Consider the following 23,776-nt stretch of genomic DNA (forward strand, 5'->3'; position numbering starts at 1 on the left):
AAGTTTGACGGAAAGGGAGGGGGACACGGCTGGACCAATGGGAAGCTGGTTTCTGGGAGAGGGAGGCGGGAGGGCGGGTGACGCTCGCTCGAGGCTGGCCAATGAGGTGGCGCCTCCGCTCGCCGGGCGAAGAAGGCACGCGTCTGAGGAGATCGAGGGAAGGAGGCGAAGGCGAGGAAGGCGCAGGTAGCTAACTTCCGATTCTTCTCATTGTGCTATTTACACTTTGTCTGGCAAAACACATTGCTTTCTTCTTATTTAGCGTTCTCGTTAATATCCATAAACTTTTACTATGTACATTCTCGATATTCCAAGATTCATTCTAGGTCTGTCAGGAGATTAACGTCGTCACTAATTTTTAAGATCTTCCTTAAATGTTATCCGATCTTGATTAACTTTTGGTATTGAATTTCCTCATATTCTCCCTGTTGTTCTGGCAAGTTGTAGATCTTCTATCATTTTTGCTTGCCAGTCCGTTTTTGTGGGGATGGTATCACTGTTATAGAACATATAACATCACCTTTCCACTTCCTTGCTATTAAAATCCTGGCTGCTGTGATTTCATACATAAAGAGGGGTCTGTGGTTTTTCTTAATTTCCATGGACATAATACCTAACAGGAAGGCTTCAGGGGTTTTTTGGAAATGAAAGTTTAAACTTTTGAGTAAAGAGTAAAGAGCCAGTGTGGTGTAGTGGTTAAGAGCAGTGGACTCCTTATCTGGTGAACCAGGTTCGCTTCCCCGCTCCTCCACATGCAGCTGTTGGGTCACCTTGGGCTAGTCACACTTCTGTGACGTCTCTCAGCCTCACTCACCTCACAGAGTGTTTGTTGTGGGGGAGTGGGAGAGGAAGGGAAAGGAGAAGGTTAGCCGCTTTGAGACTCCCTAGGGTAGTGACAAAGCGGGATATCAAATCCAAACTCTTCTTCTTCATCATCTTCTTCTTCTTCTTCTTCTTCTTCTTCTTCTTCTTCTTCTTCTAAATAGTATTCCAGAATTCTTTAATCCTCTTGCATTCCCACCACATGTGTATAAAGGTACCAACCCCACTTTTCCACCTCCAAGAAACATCTGAACTGTTTTTGTACATCTTGGCCAATTTGGCCAGGGTTAGGTACCACCTGTATAACATCTTCATCACATTTTCTCTAAGATTATAGCATGCAGTGAATCTTATGTCCTCCTTCCACAGCCTTTCTCACTCCTCCATATATATTGTGTCCAATATCTTGGGCCCAGTGTATCATAACCCATTTTAGTTCCTCCTCGACTTCCCAGTCACTTAAGTCACATTCAAAGCACATGCTTCCCTCCCCCAACGGATCATGGGAATTGTAGCTTGTTCATCGTGGAGCTACATTTCCCAGCACACTTAAACTTAAGTTCCCCGGCTGGCTGCATCATACGTTTAAAGCATGCATCTTTCCCCCCAAAGAACCCTGGAAATCATAGTGTACCCCTCACTGGACTACAGTTCCAAGCACCCTTAAACTAAAGTGCCCAGGGTACTTTGAGGGGAATGTGCTTTAAATGTGTGGCATTTGTGCAACATAAATTTAAATTACATTTCCCACCTTCAAGTTCTCCAAACCCTTAACAGACTACAGTTCCCATCATTCTTTTGTCGTGAGGGGGAATTGTATGCTTTAACAATGTAGTGTGTTCACACCCTCAGTTGCTTTACTGTATAAGTCGCTTTGAGGTACCTGAATGCAAAGATAATGTGGGATTTAAGAGGTTTGGCGATGCATCTTACTCTAAACACACATGACATGTTGTAGAAAATAATCCAACTCTGGGATCATCTCTTGAGGTTGATTATTGTATTGAACAAGTGGTGTGCCTTTCATTCCCACACACTGCTCCAGTAATGTTTGCAGCTGAAGCCTACATTTCAAGAAAGTTCCAGGAATCAGTGAACAGAAGCATTGCTGATTTTTCTACAATGTCTTATAACAAGCTTGTAAAGCTTGTGTAACCTGGGTAGCCAATTCAAAATTTGTGGTCACCAGAACATGCCCTTGCTACAAAAAGCCTACTGCACCACTGGAACATGGTGCAAGATGAAGGACAAAGATGCAAGGGTGTGGTATCTTTCCCTGTCTCTGTACCTGCATCATCTTCCTCCAGCTCAGAGCCCGAAAGGTAAGATAGAGGTTTGTTTTGGCTCTCTGTTCACACCCAGCAAGTGCAGAACTAAAGCAAGCTGTGGGCTTCTAACCATGTTTGGGACTGCAGAGGGAGTAATTATTTTTATCCCTCAGCAGCTCTAATGTCAGAAGAAGGCCTCAGACTTGTCCCACTCGCAAGAGCACGTCTAACTCCTTGCTCTGATGAAGGGAGCAAGCAGGCCTTTTTTCTTCTAATAAAGAGTTAACTTCACTTAATCAATATGATTTCTTGCTGGCTGGCTTGCTGAGAACAAACTACCACCGAAGGAGCATGGTGTGTCCTCCACCAAAGTACTACCTCTCCTCTAACACCCCCCACACTAATAACACACACTCAGGTACTGTCCAGGATTCACAATGGCACCCAACATCCAAACATAAATGAAGACCCCCCCACACACACCTTGAGCACTCTTGAGCTGAATCTAGCGATCATATCTCTACTTGTGGCTGAACATATGCCACAAAACGGGCAAAGTCATGCCAAACTGAAATTTCAGTCTGCCATCTTGATTCAAAATGGCACCAAACATACAAACAGCAATAAGGTCTGCCGCCCCACCCTGGGAACCCTCATGCCAAGTTTAGTATTATAAATGGAGAGTTCTCCAATTGTATAGAGGGTAAATGGAGAAACCATTTCCCAAAATATCAGTCGGGTCAACATATTCCTCCAGCATGACATAGAAAAAGTGTGGGGGTGGGGTGGGAGGGAGAGTTGGACTCCCCAGAGTTGGAATTAATAGATGGCAGAAAAAGGAAGTGTCTTGTCAATACATAATTCCATTTAAAAGCTGTAAAATCATGAGTCCCAGCTCTTGGGAGCAGGAAAGAAGGGGTTGGGAGCGATTCACTGATAAATGTATTTATGCACTGGCTCAATGGGAAAACTTTAGAAATTCATCGGAAATCACTCATTGTATCAATCTTCTCCGTTCCAATGGCATTTAGGACCCAGGGAAGTGAGGTATAAGGGGAGGGGTGAGTGAGCCCACCATAATCCCCGAGATGTACAGACACATCTGCAGGGCCTTCCCAAGGAGTCATGGCCAGTGATATCCAAACACCTCAGTCACAGTACCTATCCATCCTATAGTGGGATGAAGGTGGACAAGACAGAGGGGTGTATTTGATTTGACTCAGGGACCAAGGAGCTGTAAATACTTTCCTTTGTACTGGGATGGGAGTAAGTGTGAAATACTATATTTGCGTGACAGGGGTATGCCTGGATCTCAGGTTCTCAGGCATTAAGTCAATAGAATTAGAACAGAGAGAGGGGAAAAATCAAAAGAAGGGACATTACCATATTCATTTTTTCAAACGGCAGAAAATTTAAATTTAAAAGACGCATGGAGACATAGATACCCAAATGAAAAAATAATACACAAATTATTCTGAGGCCAAGCAATAGGCAGGAAGAATAGCTGGAATTTGGATAACAAACAATTTAATTTGGAAAATCAAAAAGGTAGAAATACAACCTAAATCAATAACAGACCATAATTCAATTATGATGGAGTTAAGAAACAACAGAAAAATACAGTTGACCCTTGGGTTCTGTTACCTTTGGGTAACGTAATCCTTGGGTTGCAAACCTGGAAGTGTATACTTCCGGGTTTCACTGCGTGGTCATGCACAGAAGTGCTCAATTGAGCTGTGCGCATGCACAGAAGGGCGTCTCCAGTTACAAAGTTTTTGGGATGTGGCCAGGCTCCAGAACAGATCCCATTCTTAACCGAAGATGGAGAATGAATGAAAGAAAAAATCTTAAACAATGAAAAGATAATGAACAAAGCACAAGAACATCTGAAGGAATTTTTTCAAATAAACATGGCACAAGAAACATACATCAGAGTGAAATGGGATGCAAGCAAAGCTTTCATAAGAGGATTTTATATACAACATGATGCGATACAAAAAAGAATTAGAGAGGAAAAATTCGATCAAATTAGAAAGGAAATAGATGCAAATGAGAAAACATTAGCCAAAGACCCAAATGCAAGTAAAAAAAAAAATCGAATTATTTCAAAATTATTTCTATTGTGTCCATTTCACCCTGAGTGCTTGGCCTCTCCTTCTCAATTCTGGCGGAGAGCCTGAGAGGCGGCCTTGCAGTTTAAGCAGAGGTTGCACGAGTTTGTTCAACCGGTGCTTCCGAAGAATGAGCCTCAGGAGCTGCAAAAAGCAGACTGTCTGGGGCTCCTTCGAGAGCGGTGAATGGCGGACTGCTTGAGCTTTCCTTCAGATTAGCCAAAGGAGCGGGGGATGCCACTGGTGCTGGTTCTCGGAGAGAGTTGCTGTGGGGATCCCCATAAAGGGGTGCGGCACTTGGCTGCTTCCTTTCCGCAGGCCCTTCCTCCTCGGTGCTGCTGCTCCCCCTTTGCTCCTCCTGACTCTCCAGCAGCTGCAGAGTTGTTGTCTGGAACAAGTAGAGGGGAGGGGGGATTATTAGCCACAAAAAAGACTCCAGCCCCAGATGAAAGTACTGTGTAATGGTTGGTCTCTAACCAGGACTCAGGAGACCAGGGTTTGAATCCCTACTCAGCCACACAGGCACAGCTAAGCGACTTTCACTTTGTAGTACCTTAGATACAACCTGTTATTTCTAGAGAGCTGGGCTTCACCCTCTTTGCTGCTCCCATGATTAGTAATATGGGGCTAAATGCCACCCCAATCTCTGACCGGTGCAAGATTCCAGGGGTCCAGGCACTTAGTCTGTGTTTCCTTTGGAAATGAGGCACAGTGTAGACTGTGGTGTCATAATGATATCTATCTATCAATACTTTATTGTGGTCCAAAGATCCACAAAACAATTTCTAAACTAGATACAGTTAAAACAACCAGACAGACAGATGGAAGAAACCAAGGCAGTCATTTTGTTTTATCTAGGGCATAATGATCTTTGTTTCTTACAACCTCCGAAAGAAACTTTGCCACGGCCAGTGTAATATCATTTGACCTGTCTTCCAAAAGGTATTTAATAAGGGAGGCTTCAGATTTTCCTGGAAAATTTGCCAGTAGGGGATTGATCAGTTGGTCCCTTGTGTGTTCATGCAATCGATGTCTGCAGAACATAAACAAAGCCTATTCTGATAGAGGATGCCTCTCAGCCTGTCATTTAGAACTTCCAAGGGAAATACATTTAGTCTGGCTTTGGTAAATAAATGCCGATAGGTAGGTACAGACAAATTCCTAAGTTATGAGGATATTTGATAGTCATACCCATATTGGATTCCAGCTGTGACCAGGCTACAAATTACATAAGATCGGGATCGCAGGTCCCTATGTGAGATGTCCCAAAGCCTTTGCCTCAGGGATTCAAGGGCAATGTCATAACCCAGATGATATAAGAGGGATGATGGTAGTGGAGCAACACACGTTAATTTGCCCACTTGTCCCTTTCAATCCTCCATTTAAGAATGAAAGAAGATGCATGATCAGAGTTCAAGGGCATCTTCCAGGGAGGCAAAGAACAGTCAAGGGTGCAAAGCTGGGGGGGAAGGAGAGGGGTGTGGCACTGGGAGAATCCTAAGGGTCAGAGAGAGTTTTCCAGGGAGCCACTTCTGGCCTTGGGTGATGACTTTTGCCACCCCTGGGCACTACCTTCTCCAGATTCTCCTTCTGAACGTGGAGATCAACCAGCTCCTCTTCCAGGGCTACCACCTTCTCATCCAACTTCTTCCCGATCAGGTTCTCCTCCTGGTATCTGCTTTTCATGTCGTCAGACAACTTCTCAAGTTCTGTGGAGGTGGGGCACATAGCCAGTGACAGACGAAGCCTGTGCCACAGTGCATGTCCCTGTTTCCATCCACTGCTGTAGCTAAGCGCCATCTGCACTATATGCTTTAAACACTCACAGCTTCCCACAAGACATTCTGGGAACTGAGAACATTCTGTTAAGGGAGCTGAGAGGTGGTGGGAAACCCCAGTCTGCCACAAACCCCCAGCTACAATTCCCAAACTGTTAAACTATGCTGGAAATGCCTGCTTAAGCAGGGCTCTCCACTTCTACACAACTACAGTGGTACCTCGGGTTAAGTACTTATTTCATTCTGGAGGTCCGTTCTTAAACTGAAACTTAACCTAAGGTACCACTTTACCTAATGGGTCCTCCCGCTGCTGCTGCTGCTGCTGCTGCTGCTGCCACACCACCGGAGCACGATTTCTGTTCTCATCCTGAAACAAAATTCTTAACCCGAGGTACTATTTCTGGGTTAGTGGAGTCTGTAATCTGAAGCGTCTGTAACCTGAAGCGTCTGTAACTCAAGGTACCACTGTATTGGCAGCTGAAAAAAATCACACTTCCCAGGATTTCTTGGGAGAAAGCCATGCCTGACTGCAGTGGCATGATAATGCTGTATAGTGTGGATGGGGCCTCCGTGTAATTTTAAAGACATATCACATGTTTCTTCTCACTCTTACACCGCTCTGCTCTTGCATGCAGGGCAAGGAAGGTGCAGAATATGCACAAACCCATTTTCTATTATGTTACATTATGTTAATGTTACTTATTGTTTGTAAGCTGGAGATTCATTTCAACAAAAAGCAGCATAGAAATACAATCAATCAAGTTTGTAGAGATCAGAAGCTTGCCTTTTTAAAAAAGATGGAATTAAAGTGAAGAGTCTTTTTGGAGATTGTGTGTCTGAGTTTTTAACAACCACACTGCAGGAGGCCCTAAGGAGCAGGACCTCCAGAGGTTGCTGGACTCCAGTGCCCATCATCAATGGTTACGCTTGCTGGGGCTCATGAGAGGTGAAGGCCAGTAATACTTTGAGGGCCACTGGCTCCCTACCAGCAAGCTAAAGAATTTCCTAGGATGATAAAACTACTCTGCATGTGCTTGGATTGTGCTCTTCTGCCATTTCAGCGCCTCCTGTCAGCTTCCCTTACCTGCCAGCTGTGCACGGAGTCGGTTGACCTGGGCTTTCTGCCTCTCCAACTCTGTCAGGGCTTCATTCAGTTGGGAGTGGAGATTCATCTCCTGCTTCTGATGACGAGCCAGCTCCAGCTGGAGCTGGGAGATCTGCACCGTGGCTTCCGCTAGCTTCTTGCTGATCCTGACCTGCAACACAAAGGAGCAGAAGAGACAGAAGAACATATGGGGAAGGAGTGCCCACAAGACGTTTCCTGGGAGGATGCAAGTGCTGTGCTTTTGGAGGCTCCCAAATGCTAAGAATGAGTCTCCCAGGAAACACCTTGCAGAACTGGTCTACTGGCAAGGCTATGAGGAGCAGGGGGAGGCAGAAGCCTTGGGCTTTTTAGTTAGTTCAGGAAAAAGCATGCATGGCAAAGGTGCATAAAATGGAGAGCAGAAAAGATTTTCCCAGAAAATTCAGGGCAGACAAAAGAAAGGACATCGTCACACAGCAGAGCTCTCTCCCACAAGATAAAATGAAGGCCAAACAGTTAGATGGCTTTAGCAGCGGATTAGACAAAACAATGGGGCAGAAAAAGCTATACACAGCCAACAGCCACAAGGGCTAGGGGTCTCCCTCCACTGTTGGAGACAGCATGCTGTTCCTGTGAATTGCAAGTGATCCAGTGGCGGCATGTGCTAGAGAGAAAAGCTGCGACAAGGAGAGGAGAGTTACCACCAGAAGCAAGAACAGCAAGAGGGGAGAAAGTTTTATCAAAAGAGGCAATGGCATTCTGGGTTAAGAGCACTCTGCTTATTCTGTGGTCCAAGGGCTGATTATATCACTGAAAATCCCTCGGCCTCAGGGTAAGATGCATGGAAGATCCCTTAATGGCGGGGTTTGCACGCTGATGCCCAAGCAAGAACAGGCCACAGCAAACCTGGAATTGCATGCTCTCCCCTTACATCTCCTCCTCTCATGCGGCCAGGAACCCTGACACTTATGCCTAGCCATGGTTTGCTGTGTTGCCTGGGACAACGAGCTGCAGCTAACATCAACTATGGGTAATATCAAACACACCAACTTCAAATGTTTGTTTCTATAAGCTAACTTCAGAAACTAATTCTACTTAATATTAATGGCTGTTCTCAGTACAGACAACAGAGGAAGCAGCAGTTACCTAGAAGTGGAAACTCTCACACCCTTCTTCTTGGCTGCATAGGAGGAAGTGAGGGGGACGTTCACTGTGCTTGCTCACATCATGCCAACCTGAGGTGCTTTTCAAAGGATTACCTGAAGCTTATGAATCTTTTACCTGTATGTGCATGTATACCTAGCCAATCGTTTGTTCTATTTTGTTGCTGCTGCTGCTCAGAAACGTAACTTCTTTCTGGCCTGCAGGCAAAGGGGAATAGTGACCTGCACTAGCGATTGTGAACTCAAGGACGGGATCCTGGGATAGCACTTGCCCTCCCCACAGCCTCAGTCACTTGGCCTTCCTGTTGTGGCTGTCACACTGCCAGGGCTTACCTTCTCCTGTTCAGCATGTAGGACCCTTGCCTGGGTGTGCTTCATGGTCCTCTGCAATGAGCTGTTGCTCTGCTCAAATATCAGGTTGCTCTGCTCCACATAGCTGGGGAAGAATTGTTTTTTACACACGTGAATGTTTGCTTGATTTGATACTTTCCATCCTCTCATGTAAAAAAAGAAATCAAGGCAGTATCATATGTAGATCTCACTTTTCAAAAGCCACCCTAGGAGAGCTTCTATCCTTTATATCAGAATCCTAATAGTTCTTATTTTATGTTCCATCTTTCCTCCAAGGAGCTCAAATACTGGTATATAGTTTTCCTCCCTTTTTTATCTTCACAAGCCTGTGAGGTAGCTTAGGCTGGGAGAGAGTGACTGGCCCAAGGTCACCTTCATGGCAGAATGGGGATTGGAACCCTGGTCTCCCAGATCTTACTCTGACAGACCCTCTTAACTGCTACCCCACACTGGCTATATTCCTGTATTCCTTTATTTGTCCATCCAGCCCAGTACTGTCCACTTTGACTGGCAGCAGCCTTGGGGTGCCTGGGGACTGAGCCAGGCCACCTGAGCTTTAGGCTTCAGCCACAAATACCAGCTGTTTCTCATAGAGCATTAAAAGTGAGCAAGAGTCTCCCTCACCGTTGGTTGCGGTCAATCAGTTCACCAATCTTCTTGTTCTGCTCCTCAATGCGGCTGCTCTTCTCAACGATCTCCTGTTTCAACCTCTCATTTTCCTGTGGCACAAAGAGCAAAACGGAATGCGTCAGAGCCAGTCCTGGCCTCTACAACTCTCACAATCTCCGGCCACAATCTCTTCCCCAACCTCTCTCGGGGACCCAGATTTGAGGAGAGAAATCGTTGTGGTCTTCCGCCATGGTCATGGACAGAACATGGGCAGTTTGGAGCTGCTCCCCTTTTGCAAGCCTCCTAGGTAAACTTTATTTAGTAAGCAAATTGCGAGACAGCTGTACTGCATGAAGCCATGGAAGCAAGATACATGGTAAAAGCAAAATACAACACAGAAATCCAAGCTCTGAGAATGAATAAAACCAGTTTCACAAACTCTGATACAATAAGCCCATCTATTCTACTCAACTTTAAAAAACAACACCATTTCAGCAGGTATAAAACTTGATCTTCATAAGTGACATCTCAGGATGGAAAGCCCTCCAAAGCAAGCATGCTTTCAAGAGGCATCTGAACCGCGTCACACTAGGCCCTGGTCTGATTTCTGGATGTCTGGAGCTGCAATACTAAAAGCCCAATTGCTAGTGCAGCCTTAGATGAACTGGAACAGAGAAAGCTCCCTTAGCTCAAGCCAGATAGTTGCGTGTATCTAGCTCAGTGAAGCCTACAACAGGGGCAAAGAACCTCTGCCAGTCCAAAGGCTGCCTTGCCTCGGGATCAACTGTCCAGGTGTGGGCGGGGCTAGGGACAAAAGTGGGTGGAGGAACAGATGTGGCTATAATACAGGAGACTAGAAGTCTCTACACCGATTGCTCCACATCCAGGATAGGAACAAAGACACTTCCAGCTGGCCAAAAGAACTCAAGGAAGGTGCAGAGCAGGAACAGGGAAGGACAGGGCAGCATTTGTGCCCAAGGCTCCCCACTGACTGGCAGCGTCTCCTCCAGGGTTTCAGGCACGGGGTCTCTCTCAGCCCTGCCAGGAGACACCATTGGGGACTGTACCCAGGACCTGTTGCCTGCGAATCACATGCTCTGCTGCTTGGCTGTGACCCTTCACCTGAAGGTAAAAGCAAGGTGTTCTAGTCTTCTTGCTCTCAAGTAGACAGGCTCTTTACCTGCAGGATACGCTGGATGTTACTCATGATCATAGAGGTTTCCATGGTAACAGAAGAGATGCCTGGCAGCAAACCGGGACCAGAGTTTTGCTTCCGCAGTTCCTCCAGCTGCAAGGGGTGTGGGGAGAGAAAGGAAAAACAAAAAGGAGGTGCAGCTTGAAGCATCAGCACACGGGAGAGAAGAAGCCAGATCAGGCCTGGGCCCTTTGAGCTGCTCACTTGTTTGCCAAGGAGAGAAACTGCTGGGAGCACAGGAACCTGGCTCAGTATCAGACCACTGGCTCCATCTAGCTCAGTGCTGTCAACACTGGCGGGCAGCATCTCCTTGGGTTTTCAGACTGGGGTGTCGCCCAGTCCTACCTGGAAACGTCAGGGAGCTAACATGGAACCTTCTGCATGCAAAGAGGTGCTCCACTACCTAGCTGAAGCAACTTCCCTAGTCCCAAACCTCCCCCCCCCATCAGAGATTAAAAAGACAATTCACAAGCCTACTATAAAAGCAGCTAGATACAGTTCTCCAAACAGTATGAAACAGAAGCAAAACCTGAAGGTAGATTAATTTATTATTTCAGAAAATGTATATATTGCCTGATATATGTATTATACAATGAACATAAAACGCCAAAATTGTTTAAAAGCCTTAAAACAGTTGAACAACAATCAATATCAGGCAGGCACCTTCACTGTACAGGCAACTCCCCATCTGTGGGCACACCAGTTTTGGCCCTCAGGGGTGCGGGCAGGCTGACATGCACAGTGCCTCAGAACGCAAACCCCATGTAAATGGGGAACTGCCTGTACCCTTTTCGGCACATGCTTCTTTAGATCTCTAGAATGCTGATAGGTTTCTAGTTTATCGCTGGTTTTAATTTTTTGAATATTTAAATCATTTTTACTAATAATTCTATTGTTTTATTCTTTTTGTAAAGTGCTTTGAGTTTTTTTAATGAAATAAAATAATCAACAATACAAAACCAACACCTCAGGGGAGGTAGCTTTTCAGCCCACTGGAAAAGCCTGTTGCAAGAAAAACACCTTCCTATTGTTTCTGGAAAGTCCTAGCAAGGCAGTTCTTAAGCAGCTTCCTATCCTGAAAGTTCTGTATTACCTTGACTGACAGCTGGTCCATCTTGTCAGCCACCTTCCCAACGGCCAGGCGGATCTCTGTGTTCTGCTGCCGGGTCTCTGTCAGCAGGAATGAACCAATGTCTCCAGCTGCTGTGAGAGGAAAGAAAACTTTGCAAGGTTGTGTTTGTTATTGTTGTTTCAAAATGAGACTGCCAGCAGAAGCAAATGCAGTGGTACCTTGGGTTACATACACTTCATGTTACATATGCCTCAGATTACAGACTCTGCTAACCCAGAAATAGTACCTCGGGTTAAGAACTTTGCTTCAGGATGAGAACAGAAATCGCGTAGCAGCAGCGTGGGAGCAGCGGGAGGCCCCATTAGCTAAAGTGGTGTTTCAGGTTAAGAACAGTTTCAGGTTAAGAACGGACCTCCAGAATGAATTAAGTACTTAACCAGAGGTACCACTGTAGAAGTGGACAGGGCGGGAGGAGAGGGGTCACACCAATAAGAAAGGGCAGGGAGAAAAGAATACAGTTGTCCTTGAGCATCTTGACAAGCAGCCGTGAATCTTCTAGGGTGGGGGACTTTAGGGCAACTTAGCTGCCTATTCCCAGCTTTTAAACGGCTGGAATAAGGCAAAAGGAAATGCTTCTTCACACAGTGCAGACTTCGTGAGGCAGTGATGACCACCAACTTGGATGGCTTTAAAAGAGGATTGGACAAATTCATGGAGGAGGAGAAGGCTATTGATGGCAACTAGCCATGATGTCCATGTTCTGACTTCACAATTGAGGGCAATAAATGCTTCTGAATACCAGCTGCTGAAAAGCACAGGAAGGGAAAGGTGCTCAGATCCTGCTTGTGGGTTTCCCACAGGCATTTGGTTGGCCACTGTAAGAAGAAAATGCTGGACTACATGGGTCACTGGCCTGATCCAGTAGGCTGTGATGCTCTGAACGGGGGAATTTCTAACTTTCACTGAGTTAATGCTCAACAGGTAGGATTTCATTTCCTGGGCTACAGAGGTAGGTGCTCAACATTCACTATCCGTACCAGTTTGGGAAATATGGGTGTCTTAATTAATACTGGTGTGTCACCATTTCTTTCTCTTATTATTTTCTGTTTGCTTTCTTCATATATGGCAAGCCTGCTACCAGACTTTTGGGTTGTCAACAATGTTAATAAAGGGTTTTGCTTTTTTTAAAAAAGTTAATGTTTGAAAGCAGCTCCCAAAGCTACATAGTGCACAGTTTGAACATACCTTGGAAAGGAGCTGGGCACAACCCAACAGGCTGGAGCTGGGAAACTGCGGCACTCACTTGTGGGTAAGCATATGGCATCCCTGCATAAGGCTGAGAACACAGGTGGGGGAGGGAAAGGAGAGTCAGGTGACTTGTCACACTGACCAAACAGACGGCAAAAAGGTCCCCCATTAAAACAGCAGGATTGCTTAAGCCTGCTCTCAAGGGCTAGATGACCCAAAGGCCAAGGACTGCAAGGGATCCTCTCCTGCAAAAGGCAATGGTGGACAACCATTTGGACACCTTTAAAAGAGGATTGGGCAGATCCATGGGGGAGGCGCCTATTGATGGCTACTGGCCTCGACAGCTAATGGCTGGAAGAAGGAATGCTTCTGAATGCCAGTTGCTGGAAACTGGGGGAGGGGAAAGAGCTCTTGCACGCAGGCACTGTTTGTGCACTTTGCACTGGGGCATCCAGGTAGCCACTGAGAACAGGTGCCCCATGTGAACAGGATGCTGGGCAAGATAGGCCATTGGCCTCATCCAGCAGAGGTTCTTCTTACATTCTTCTAAAGATCACCCAATATATAGAAGATCCCCACTGGATTTGGTGGAAACTACCTCAGCACTGCCGAGGTAACAAACTGCTTCCCTCCAACCCAAGGCTATGAATGCTGCTAGGTCTTAATCTAGCGCTTTTGGGATTTGCACCGAAGGGCTATTACCTTCATGGTTGAAGGAATGGATTTCCAAAACCCAAAACTGACTGTGCAGGCAGTTTAAAACTGCACCAAAATCCCTATTTTCCTTAGCTAAAATCCATTAACTTGAGCTCTGAACTGAATGCATAAACAAAAGCCCGGCTGTATAGACAAGTGCTCAGAGCCCTCTCCTTTATCAGTTGTGACGGCAACTATGGCCTTCACTGTACCAGTAGTAGAACAAAACAGAGAGAAGACATGTCTGTGCTTTATCTTACGTCCTGGACACACTCTGACACACAAACCCAGGTCCGGGAACAAACGTCAGAGCGTGTTCCCGGAAATGATTACCTCTTCCCAGATAAGAGTAGGAAGAGTAAGATCCCTTTTATGGTCAGAAGTACAGGAAGGAAGATCCTTTTATGGTTGAGAGTACCAGAGAAGGAACATATGTGATGTCAACATAGGCTGACGTGGTTGGAAGGAGGGAGAGGGTACCTGGAGGATATATATACTGCATGAAACTTGTCATTTCTTTGGACTTGCTGGGGACTAATCACGCAAGTGCTTTCTGCTATCCGGAGAGCAGAATAAACTCTTTCTTTGAACCAACTTCGGTGTCATTTTGACTTCCTTCCTCCTGTCCCAGAGCAACGCAGACCCAATCGGTGAACTCCAATAAGGCTACATGGTTATGCTTCACCCTCCCTATTTTGCAAATGAAGACCTGACACTGACAGAAAAGGATGAGGAAACTTAGTCAAGCCTGCTAGTCACATGCCCCTGTCTTGAGCAAACCAGGGAACAAAGCATGATGTTGTGGCTCACCTGGCAACCTATGAAAGAACCTTTCCCTGCCTACAAAGGACTCCTTACCTGACAGTTTTGAGGGGTTCTTGGAAGGGGTGGGTGTGGCTGGGGGGCAGCAGCTGCCTGGAGCCCCGAGACAGCTGGATGAGGAGCTAGGAAGAAAGCAGAGGCATCAGCGTTGCCCATCTCAATACAAGCAGTCCATCATCATCATCATCAACATCAACATGTTTGTCTCTATTTCCACCCAAAGGAACCCAGAGAAGTAAGCACACAAACAGATCAATTCAAGCATCTAAACACAATGCCAGTGACAGATGCAGACTCTGCTCAAGCTGATCTCCAGCAAATGAAGGACACTGCTCCCCCATCCCCACACATCCAGATTTCCTCCGCTTTCCATGCATAATCATCATGCTGGCTTCTGGGTTGTGTCCACCTAAATTCTACTGAGTAGAGCCACTGCACTCAAGAAGAACCCTGCCAGATCAGGCCAGTGGCCCATCTAGTCTGGCACCCTCTTCTCACAGTGGCCAACCAGGTGCCCCATGTTGTTGTTGTTTAGTCGTTTAGTCATGTCCGACTTCGTGACCCCATGAACCAGAGCACGCCAGGCATTCCTGTCTTCCACCGCCTCCCGCAGTTTGGTCAGGTTCATGTTTGTAGCTTCGAGAACACTGTCCAACCATCTCGTCCTCTGTCGTCCCCTTCTCCTTGTGCCCTCCATCTTTCCCAACATCAGGGTCTTTTCTAGGGACTCTTCTCTTCTCATGAGGTGGCCAAAGTACTGGAGCCTCAACTTCACGATCTGTCCTTCCAGTGAGCACTCAGGGCTGATTTCCTTAAGAATGGATACGTTTGATCTTCTTGCAGTCCATGGGACTCTCAAGAGTCTCTTCCAGCACCATAATTCAAAAGCATCAATTCTTCGGCGATCAGCCTTCTTTATGGTCCAGCTATCACTTCCATACATCACTACTGGGAAAACCATGGCTTTAACTATATGGACCTTTGTTGGTAAGGTGATGTATCTGCTTTTTAAGATGCTGGTACCCCCATGGGAAGCCTGCAAACAGCACCTCAGCGCAAGAGCCCTCTCTCCTCCAGCGGTTTCCAGCCACTGGCATTCAGAAACATTCTTTCCTCCAGCCGTGGAGGGAGGGCGCAGCCACAGTGCCAGTGGCCATTGACAGCCCTCTCCTCCATGAACTTGCCTAACCCTCTTTTGAAGCCACCCAAGTTGGTGACCATCACCAAGGCACAACAAGGGAACACACTTTTTACCTTGCATTGCCCACTGAGGAGGGGCCATTGGACGGTAGTCGTTCGGACAGAAAGTTGAAAATTCTTGAATGGCATGCGGCTCCTGAAGAAGACAATGCACAATTAACCCTCCTGGGAAGTGGAAAGGGACCCTGGAGGCTTCAAATCCCACATTAACGAGAGAGAGGCATGCCAGAACATTTGTAGCTATGGGGTTTTTTTTAATACGTTGTAAGCCGCTTTGAGCATTGTTTTAACTTGGGAAAGGCGACATACAAATAAAATGATTGATGATCCTTACAAGGCTTTCCCTCAAATTAAGATTCAGACCCAAAACCAGTCTGGGGTGAATACTAGATCTAGGGAGGGCAAGACTCTCAGTTTCATGCAAAAGGCCCCAGGTTTGATACCCGGCAGGCAGGGAATGCCCCCTGTCTGAAACCCTGGAGAACCAGGTAGGTTTGTAATTAAGTAAAAAAAAGGGCCCTCCCCTCCTTCACTGCCAGTCAGTGTAGACAGTAGGGAGCTAGGTGGATGAGCAGTCTCACTTGGTATAAGGCATGCTATGTTCGTCAACCGTCATCCTGCCAACCTACCTGAATTTCAGCAACAGTCAACACACACAAACCCCACTGAAAAAAAGCTGAGAATTGAAGCTAACACACCTCTACCTCCTTGTCAGCTGAGTCTTGCTGGGGTGCAAATGTGCTGGTGGGGACAGGTAGCATAGGCTGACCCATCTTCGCCATACGGGAAATCAGTTTCACTTTTGTTACATCAGGATTCTGTCCAGGGAAAGAGAAAGGGGGGCGAGAAGAGAAAGGAAGAGAAATCGATGTTATAATTGGCCATCCAGGCTTTTCAGAAACGTAGTTATTGTTTGTCAGAATATGACATCAGGCTATAAAACAGGGAGGGTGATTGAGGGGACCTTCCATCTAGATGTTGTCGGCTACAACTCCCCAAGCCAAAGTGACCTCATTGCCCAGCTAAGGAAAATAAAAGTGGTTTACAAGCTTATACAACAGCTTATATTGCATTTAGATTTCCAATCTTCCTGCATTAGATATCTTCATGGTTTCTTTTTAAATGATATTCATTGAAAAACTTTTTTTTCCAAAACCACACAAAAAAAAGACAAGACAGAAAAAGAGAAAGCAAAACCATCATTCTCAAATTCTCCCCTTTCAATACCTTCTTTCTTTGACCTCCTCCTCCTCCCTTTTCTTGTATCCTGATTAATAATAATCGCAGCAAATCCTTTCCATAATTCATAGTATTCTGTCATTATATTACCTTAATCTATTTTCATCTTATCTTATAGAAAACCTTAAAGTTTAAAACTTAAATCTTATTTAGATATCTTCATGGTTTCTTTAAAAAAGAGAAAAATTCCTCTTCCCATATCATGGGATGCATCCAGTAAAACAACCTCTCAAACCCTTTCAAAGCCTAACAGTGGGATTTCCAAATGGTGGTGAGGGCTGTCACACCCCCTGGGCAGGATTAAGCCAAGGGGACCAGAGCCCAAGCAAGATCCCCTAAGAGAAAGCAGCTGGTTTGTCCTTCTCCCACCCCCCACCCTGCCCTGTGGCTTCCTTTGTGTGCCTGACAATGCATGTCAGATGCTCAGTACTTAGGCCTTAGTTAAGGGCATATCAACCAGCTGAAAATGATGGCAGAACTGAGATAAATTCAACAGAGTAAATAATTTTTGATGGTGTAAAAGTGGAAAACTGATTTGAATGGTTTACTAAAATATGCAGGAATGTATAATATATAAAATGAACCATGGAAGGAGAAGAAGGGAAGTGACTGGATATTTTACAGTTTGTAAAATGTTTATTTTGAAATGTAAAATAGAAAACTTAATAAAAATTATTATAGAAAAGAGCACAGCAACCTTCACCAACCCGGGGCCCTATAGGTGTAATGGACTACAACTCCCATCAGCCCCCAGCCAGCATGCCCTCTGATAGAAAACAGGAATAAAATACACAGATAATCAACTAAGATGTTGTAAACATGCACACCCATGGGGGGGATTACATTTATAGAACCTTCCAATGTGTGTGTGGGGGGGTCCTCATTAACACACCATTTCCTTGCTACATTTTCACTCTAAAACTATTAATGAAAGAACCTTAAAACTGCATTTTCTTTAAAAAACAACAACACTTAGAAACCCATCTCAGAAGTCTATGCAAGCACAATATAAAATGTTAATTACTTGTAGCTACTGATGATATGCATTTTCTGTGACACACCGTATTTTTCCATGTCTAAGACTAGGCTTTTTCTCTTAAAAATAATGTCAAAAATTAGGGGGGATCTTATACATGGATACATTTCCCCCATTTTCTTAAATCTAAGTCCCAAAAAATAGGGGGGCGTCTTATAGACTGAAAAATATGGTACCTTTATTATGTGGGAGCTTTTGAGTTTCTCAAAAAATGCTCACCAATAAGGATCCTTCTCTCTATGAGAGGACCAGGTTACTTCTCATTGCTTTGGTCACATTCAACAGGAACTATACAATCAATAGGAAGATTTGGCTCCAATGGGGACTTACCGCTAGCTGTTTGCTAATAGAGCTTGATTTGGCACGCACAGCTGGCTCCCTGCAGTATGGAAGGAAGGGAGTTAACAAACCTGAGCATAGTAGGAAGAGTAGGAAGAGTCTATTAAGGGGTAGGATACTCAACTGGCCTTTGGGACTCTGCCTCGGCCAAGCCCCTCACCTACTCCACCTCATGACCTCCCCAAGGGAGCTATAGCCTGGCTGGAATGTGTCCTTGAACTGTGACAGTGCACCTTGCTTCCCTGGACAGGGAGAGGTGTGTGCAGAAAGAAGCCCCACATGGTGTATTTTCTGGCTGCACAGAAGGCAGGAGAAGCATCTGTTGCTCTGTCCACTGGAGCCCCAGCCCAACCCTGGAATGTGGCCCCCGCCAGGTTGTCTATGAGACAAGGTGGCCTCAGGATTCTTTGGAGGAAGCCACAGCTGTTGAAAATGGCATGGCGCTATTTGGAACATATGATTTATCGTGATTTATTGAATTTGTATACTGGACTTCATCCGTAGATCCCAAGGTGGTACAGTGCAGATGGAGTCTGAGTTATGCAGCTGAGGTGAAGGCCAAAAGCCTCAAACACAGAGGTGGCAACCTATTTACTGCAGAATTAGGATTCGACAACTGGGAAAATGGAAGGCTTAAAAGCTAAGGGCACCCTCAATTTATTTCTCACCCTGGCTTTGGAGCAGGAGTAGGAGGAGTCAGCCATGCTGGGTCTGTAGCGGGGCTTCCTGATTGTGGCGCTGGTGAAGGTGTGAGGGAGTCCCTGGGGCCCAGGCTCTGTCCGGCTGAATCAGCGCCCTTTGCAAACCTCACCTAAGGGAGCAAAAGAGGGGCATCATGGAGTCTGGTCAAGGCAACCACTGCCTCCATTTGTAGAACTTTATCCAGGCCGTAGACCTACCACCCAACAACCTTCTGAGGTTCTCTTGGTTGCTAACACATTGGGAGGAAGACACACTCACCCGTTTGACTTCCACCTCAAAGGCCAGAGTTGAGTCCGGAGGAATGCGTTCAGCTTCTGCCAAAGGCCCGTAAGCCAATGCTGGTGGGATGATGAGGAACCGCCTCCCTCCTCTCTTCATGCCAATCATCCCATCTTCCCAGGCCTTCAAGTTCCAGAAACGGAGAACCAAAGCAGAAAACAAGTTTGGGTGACCGCCTTCGCTAAGTGCCAGAACCACACAGCCTTCGCCAACCTGACGTGGTCCAGATACCTTGGACTCCAACTCCAATCAGCATGCGCTGGCTGGGGATGATGGGAGTTGGAGTCCACAGGATCTGTGTGTGTGTTTGTCAGGTTGGTAAAGGCTGGTCGAGAGCAGGGCACAGGAATACTGACAGTTCTCTTGCAGTCATGAGGAAAGAACTGTAGTTTAAAGCAGGGATGAAAACCATTCCCTCTGGGGCAACCTTCTTGGTGGGGAGGAGCATGCCAGGAGTGGGCGGGGCTAGAGGAGAAAGTGGGAGGGGCAACAAATGTAATTTTTACCTTTGTACAATATGCTACTTTAGACACCCACTCACACTCCCCCCCCTGTCTCTCATCCAGGACAGCAAGAGGCAACATTGGAGGTCCAGGACTGTTTTGGTCCAGGCCACAGAGCAGGCTTGGCGAGGGGCATGGCCTGGGGTGAATCCTGAGGGCCAGTTTCAGTCCCTGCTGGGCCTGAGGTTCCCCACCCCTCCTGTAAAGAAAGGGCAAGCCTGACTGACCAGTAGGGCAGGATCAGGAATTTTGTAGGGATCGAGGGACCCTGTTTGGGCCTCCCACTCCACCAGATCCTGACAAGCGTAGACAAGCTGGGACAGCTACCTGCCTGCCGTTCTTGAGGAAGCCATTTGATCTAGGTTTGAGCTCAAAAAACATCACTGCTATTCAGCCTTCCACATAGCCTGGGCTGCTGAACTCTGCTTAGATGTGGAAGTGGAAGAAAGAATCCTTACACTGCGGTGGGAAGATAGCGCCATCTTACCTTGATGACTTTGCCAGAGCCTAGCTTCAGACGGAGTAATTTCTCTTTATTTATATTTGAGTCGAAAACCTGTTCCAAAAGTGGAAGGTCGATGGGGTGAAATTACTTTTAACGCGGAAGGTAATAGGTTCACGTTCCGCTACTCCCACTGCTGAGCCAACAGCAATGAGTATCGAAGGACGGGGCACAGCTCAGGGACACAGCACCTGTTTTGCAGGCAGAAGGTTCCAGGTTCAATCCTGGCATCTCCAAGTAAGGTCAGGGAAAGGCTTTTGCTTGGAAGCCTGGAGAGCTATTGCCAGTCAATGTGGGCGATGCCAACCTAGACCGGTGGCCTGATGCACTGCAAGGCAGCTTTCTATGTTGAATCCCCTACCTAGGGGTGCCTCCCATGTTGCAGATTGGGTAAAATGAGGTTGAGAAATAGGATCCACACCTTGGAGACAGGTGAAGCTCAGGGCCTAAGAGCATGTGCTTCCCAGGAAGAAGGTCAGCATCCCCAGTTGAGAAAGGGCGGCAAGGCTGGGCAAGGCCCCACCTCTGGAGAGCAACCAATGCAAGCCCCATGGAAAAGCACTGGCTAGAGCTCATTGGGGTTGGGGTCAAATGCACATTGAGCTGTGAAGCAAGCTGGGTGAGTCTCACCAAGTCCCTCTCCTGTTTCATTTCCTTGCAATGTTATTGAAAGGCAAAAGGATAGGGTTGTGGGAGAAAAGGGCTGTATGCAATCTATAAACCAGGAGTGGGAAAGCTGTGGCCATGCAGTGCTGCTAGAGACTTCAACCCCCATCATCCCCAGACACCCCCTCTGCCAGGTCTCACCTGCCCAAGACTACCGTTCTGGAACAGCCAGCCTATAAAAGTGATCTCCAGGACATCTCCAGTCGCCACACCTTGGCCGTCTCCGAGAACAAGATCCTGGCACAGCACTGAGTCAGGAGAACGGCTGCTGTTATACTTGGCAATGCACAGCTGCAAAGAGGAAGAACCAAGCCATTTGTGTCATTAGCTACCATTGTCATCCGCACCTATGCAATCTGGCCCAACGCAGCACTGGCTGAAGACCCCAGGGGCCTGAAAAGGCCCCAACTGGCTACACCACCATTCCTTGCCCTCCTTGGATGCTTCTTAGTGGTTGGCAGAGAAAGCTTCTGGTGACTGATGCAAGAGAGCTGACCTCCCGCGAACACTAGTTCAGTGTCTGCAGGAGAGCCACCCCCCACCCCACAATGCAGTGCACGCCTCTGGCACCTGCTTGCTGAAGTCCACAGCTGCCATTTCTGATTCAAACAGGATGGACCAAATCTGCCTCTGATCATCATAAAATGTGCTGTAGTTGTTGGGCTGCACCTGCAGAAAGAGAAAAGAGAAAGTGGAATTCTGAGCAGCAGACAGCCTCTGCTCAAAACAACTTTCTTAATGATGGGTCTTGCTAAAGACTTTGGGTTGTGTCCCAATGTTAGCCCTACTCAGAGCAGACCCATGAAAATGGATGGACATGATGAACTTTGGTGCATTAATTTCAGTGAGTCTACTCTGAGGACACACACACAAACATCAACGTCTGTAGTGTGTCATGTTTAGAAATGGAAAAATGCTATAGGATTTTGGGGTGAAGGGCTACCCCAAGGGATGTTAGCTACAGTAGGACAGAGGGCAGAATGTCATCTATTTTACTTTGTTACCTCTAGGTAAGCGTTTTAACCATAGAGGGGCCCCTTGGATCTAACATTACTCAAATCTAATGGGTTGCAACAAGCATTAGCCCTACTCAAAGCAGACCCACTGAAATTAATTGACCACAGCTGAGACCTCATATGCAATGTGCATTTCAAACCACCAAAGAATTCTGCTTAGCTTCAGCCTATGCCATGGTCCTTGCAGGTCTTAACGTCAAAGCTTACCATGAATACAAACCAGGCATGGATGCTGGCAGTCGCAATCTGCTGCAGCTGGCTGATATAAAGAAGCACTCTGTACTGGATTCCACAAGAGATGGAAGGACAGAAGAAAACAGGAGCAAAAGTGAGGAATCAAAAACTACGGGGCTGGCTGTTTTCAAAAGCACCTGGAGCTCTTCTTATACCAGGTAGCATTTCCACAGCACCCCAACAGCCAAATGACATATTAACATATAAATACATCAGAGGTGTTCATCGTAGGAATTGCTTTGGTTGCAGGTGCCTGGCTTAGTTACATGTGGAGTGACTTCGTTAAACGTGTATGTTTCCTGACATATTTTATCTGTTGGTTGTAAAACACCTGTGAATCCTTTCATAGCAAAGTGGGGCAGAACAAACCACTGAAGAGCTGGCTGACTGGGCTGAAAAGGACAGAGGCTGGAAAAACTGAATCCCTTTTCCAACATAAGCTGCTGAAACCCCCTTCATTTTTTGAGTGAGGCAGAGAACGTTTATTGGTTTTTCAAGCCACGACAAAGTTACTGTTTCACCTCCCTCTATCCACTCCGCACACAATACCCACGGGGCCCTTCTTTTGTCAAGATGCTAGTCCACATGGTTCTAGAGCACAGGGAGCTGCCTTGGACTGAATCAAACCACTAGTCTCTCTAGCTCAGGACTGCCTACTCTGACCGGCAGCAGTGTCCCCAGCCCTACCCAGGGGAGCTAGCGATTGGATTTGGGAGCTTCTGTCTGCAAAGTGGATGCTGTGTTACTGAGCAACAGCCCCTTCCCTGCTGAGAATACTTTTTCTAGAGAAGTGAGGTCAGAATAAGAAAAATGGGAGCTATAACCCTTGTGAGTTGATTGGGCAGAAAGAGACAGGAGCCAAAACAGCACCTTTGCTTTTTCCAGAGTAGGACACCATCAGGAAACCAGGATTCAGACAAAGGGAAGCATTTCCTTAGCCCAACCTACATCAACCCGGTATCCTCCAAATGTTTAGAACCAACAGCAGCTGTAGCCCCAAACATCTGGGGGACAGCAGGTTGACAGAAGGCCAGGCCACTTCAAGACACCACACCTCCTCCTCTTACCTCCTTGGTTGCATTGCTGCCCACTACAGCTGCTCCATACTTGCCATGTTTCACATATTTCCCATTGGTACTGGAATGAGAAGAGAACACCTCTTAGCTTCCCACAATTGTTGCCACCATGCCAACCCCATCAGTTATATTTAGCAGCTCTTTACAAAGACTTCCCAGGGGTTGTTTGATCAGCCCAGACCATCTGGCCAGCAGTGAGGGGCGATGTGGGGGGCGGGCAGTAGCAGCCCAGCAACATTTTATCAGCCCACAAGCTCCCCATCCCAGGAGGTCTCTGTCATCATTTCAGTTCAGTGTTGGCTGGTGCCTCATTGGGGTGAATGCAGGGAGCCCAACTCTAGGTGGCACCAGAGCCCACGACAAGAAGGGTCAGCTAAGTCTAGGGCTGTCCCCATCCTCCTCCTTGCTGTGTTCTACCATGGCAGCATGGAGACTGAGGGGGAAGAGGAAGCTGACAGGGAGTCCTGCCCTCTGGATCGGTTGGACGTAAGAAGGCAGGCAGGTGGGAGCCAGCTGAGGGCAGAATGAGGGGGTACCTTCCTACTGGACCTGCTTTCACTGGTGTGGCATAAGGCAAGGAAATCAGCAGCACATCGACGAGAGTCAATGATATCCACAGCCTGATTGGCTGGTAGTAAAAAAACAACAACAGGCGGGGGGGCAGGCTGAGGTTGGAGAGTCGGTGCCCCATTCGCCCCAATTGACCCCCCCACACACACTGTTGCTCCACCTCCATCGTCCAGCCCAGACACTGAGGTCCAGCCC

General features: G+C 46.8%; 1 protein-coding gene and 1 long non-coding RNA gene across 2 annotated transcripts in view; one reads left to right on the plus strand and one right to left on the minus strand.

Moving 5' to 3' along the window:
- The window catches only part of LOC308467888 (FK506-binding protein 15-like), a 49,038-nt gene that overhangs the window by 18,917 nt on the left and 6,345 nt on the right, over nucleotides 1-23,776 (minus strand). Inside the window, exons 4-19 of the mRNA XM_080989567.1 lie at nucleotides 23,003-23,072; nucleotides 21,909-21,983; nucleotides 21,256-21,354; nucleotides 20,827-20,976; nucleotides 20,005-20,073; nucleotides 18,994-19,137; nucleotides 18,702-18,844; nucleotides 18,025-18,073; nucleotides 16,118-16,237; nucleotides 15,474-15,555; nucleotides 14,256-14,341; nucleotides 12,699-12,789; nucleotides 11,475-11,584; nucleotides 10,367-10,474; nucleotides 9,202-9,296; nucleotides 8,560-8,662 (exon numbers count right to left, since the gene is read on the minus strand). Coding sequence (XP_080845693.1) covers nucleotides 8,560-8,662; nucleotides 9,202-9,296; nucleotides 10,367-10,474; nucleotides 11,475-11,584; nucleotides 12,699-12,789; nucleotides 14,256-14,341; nucleotides 15,474-15,555; nucleotides 16,118-16,237; nucleotides 18,025-18,073; nucleotides 18,702-18,844; nucleotides 18,994-19,137; nucleotides 20,005-20,073; nucleotides 20,827-20,976; nucleotides 21,256-21,354; nucleotides 21,909-21,983; nucleotides 23,003-23,072 — 1,594 coding nt within the window. The remainder of the gene's footprint in view (nucleotides 1-8,559; nucleotides 8,663-9,201; nucleotides 9,297-10,366; nucleotides 10,475-11,474; nucleotides 11,585-12,698; nucleotides 12,790-14,255; nucleotides 14,342-15,473; nucleotides 15,556-16,117; nucleotides 16,238-18,024; nucleotides 18,074-18,701; nucleotides 18,845-18,993; nucleotides 19,138-20,004; nucleotides 20,074-20,826; nucleotides 20,977-21,255; nucleotides 21,355-21,908; nucleotides 21,984-23,002; nucleotides 23,073-23,776) is intronic.
- Nucleotides 52-22,220, plus strand: LOC308467939. Its single transcript, XR_013981386.1, has 3 exons — nucleotides 52-186; nucleotides 21,889-22,093; nucleotides 22,185-22,220. It is a non-coding gene; the product is annotated as an uncharacterized lncRNA (long non-coding RNA).

This window comes from Podarcis pityusensis (genome assembly GCF_964106645.2).
Source record: "Podarcis pityusensis genome assembly, chromosome: Z".
Lineage (NCBI taxonomy): Eukaryota > Metazoa > Chordata > Lepidosauria > Squamata > Lacertidae > Podarcis > Podarcis pityusensis.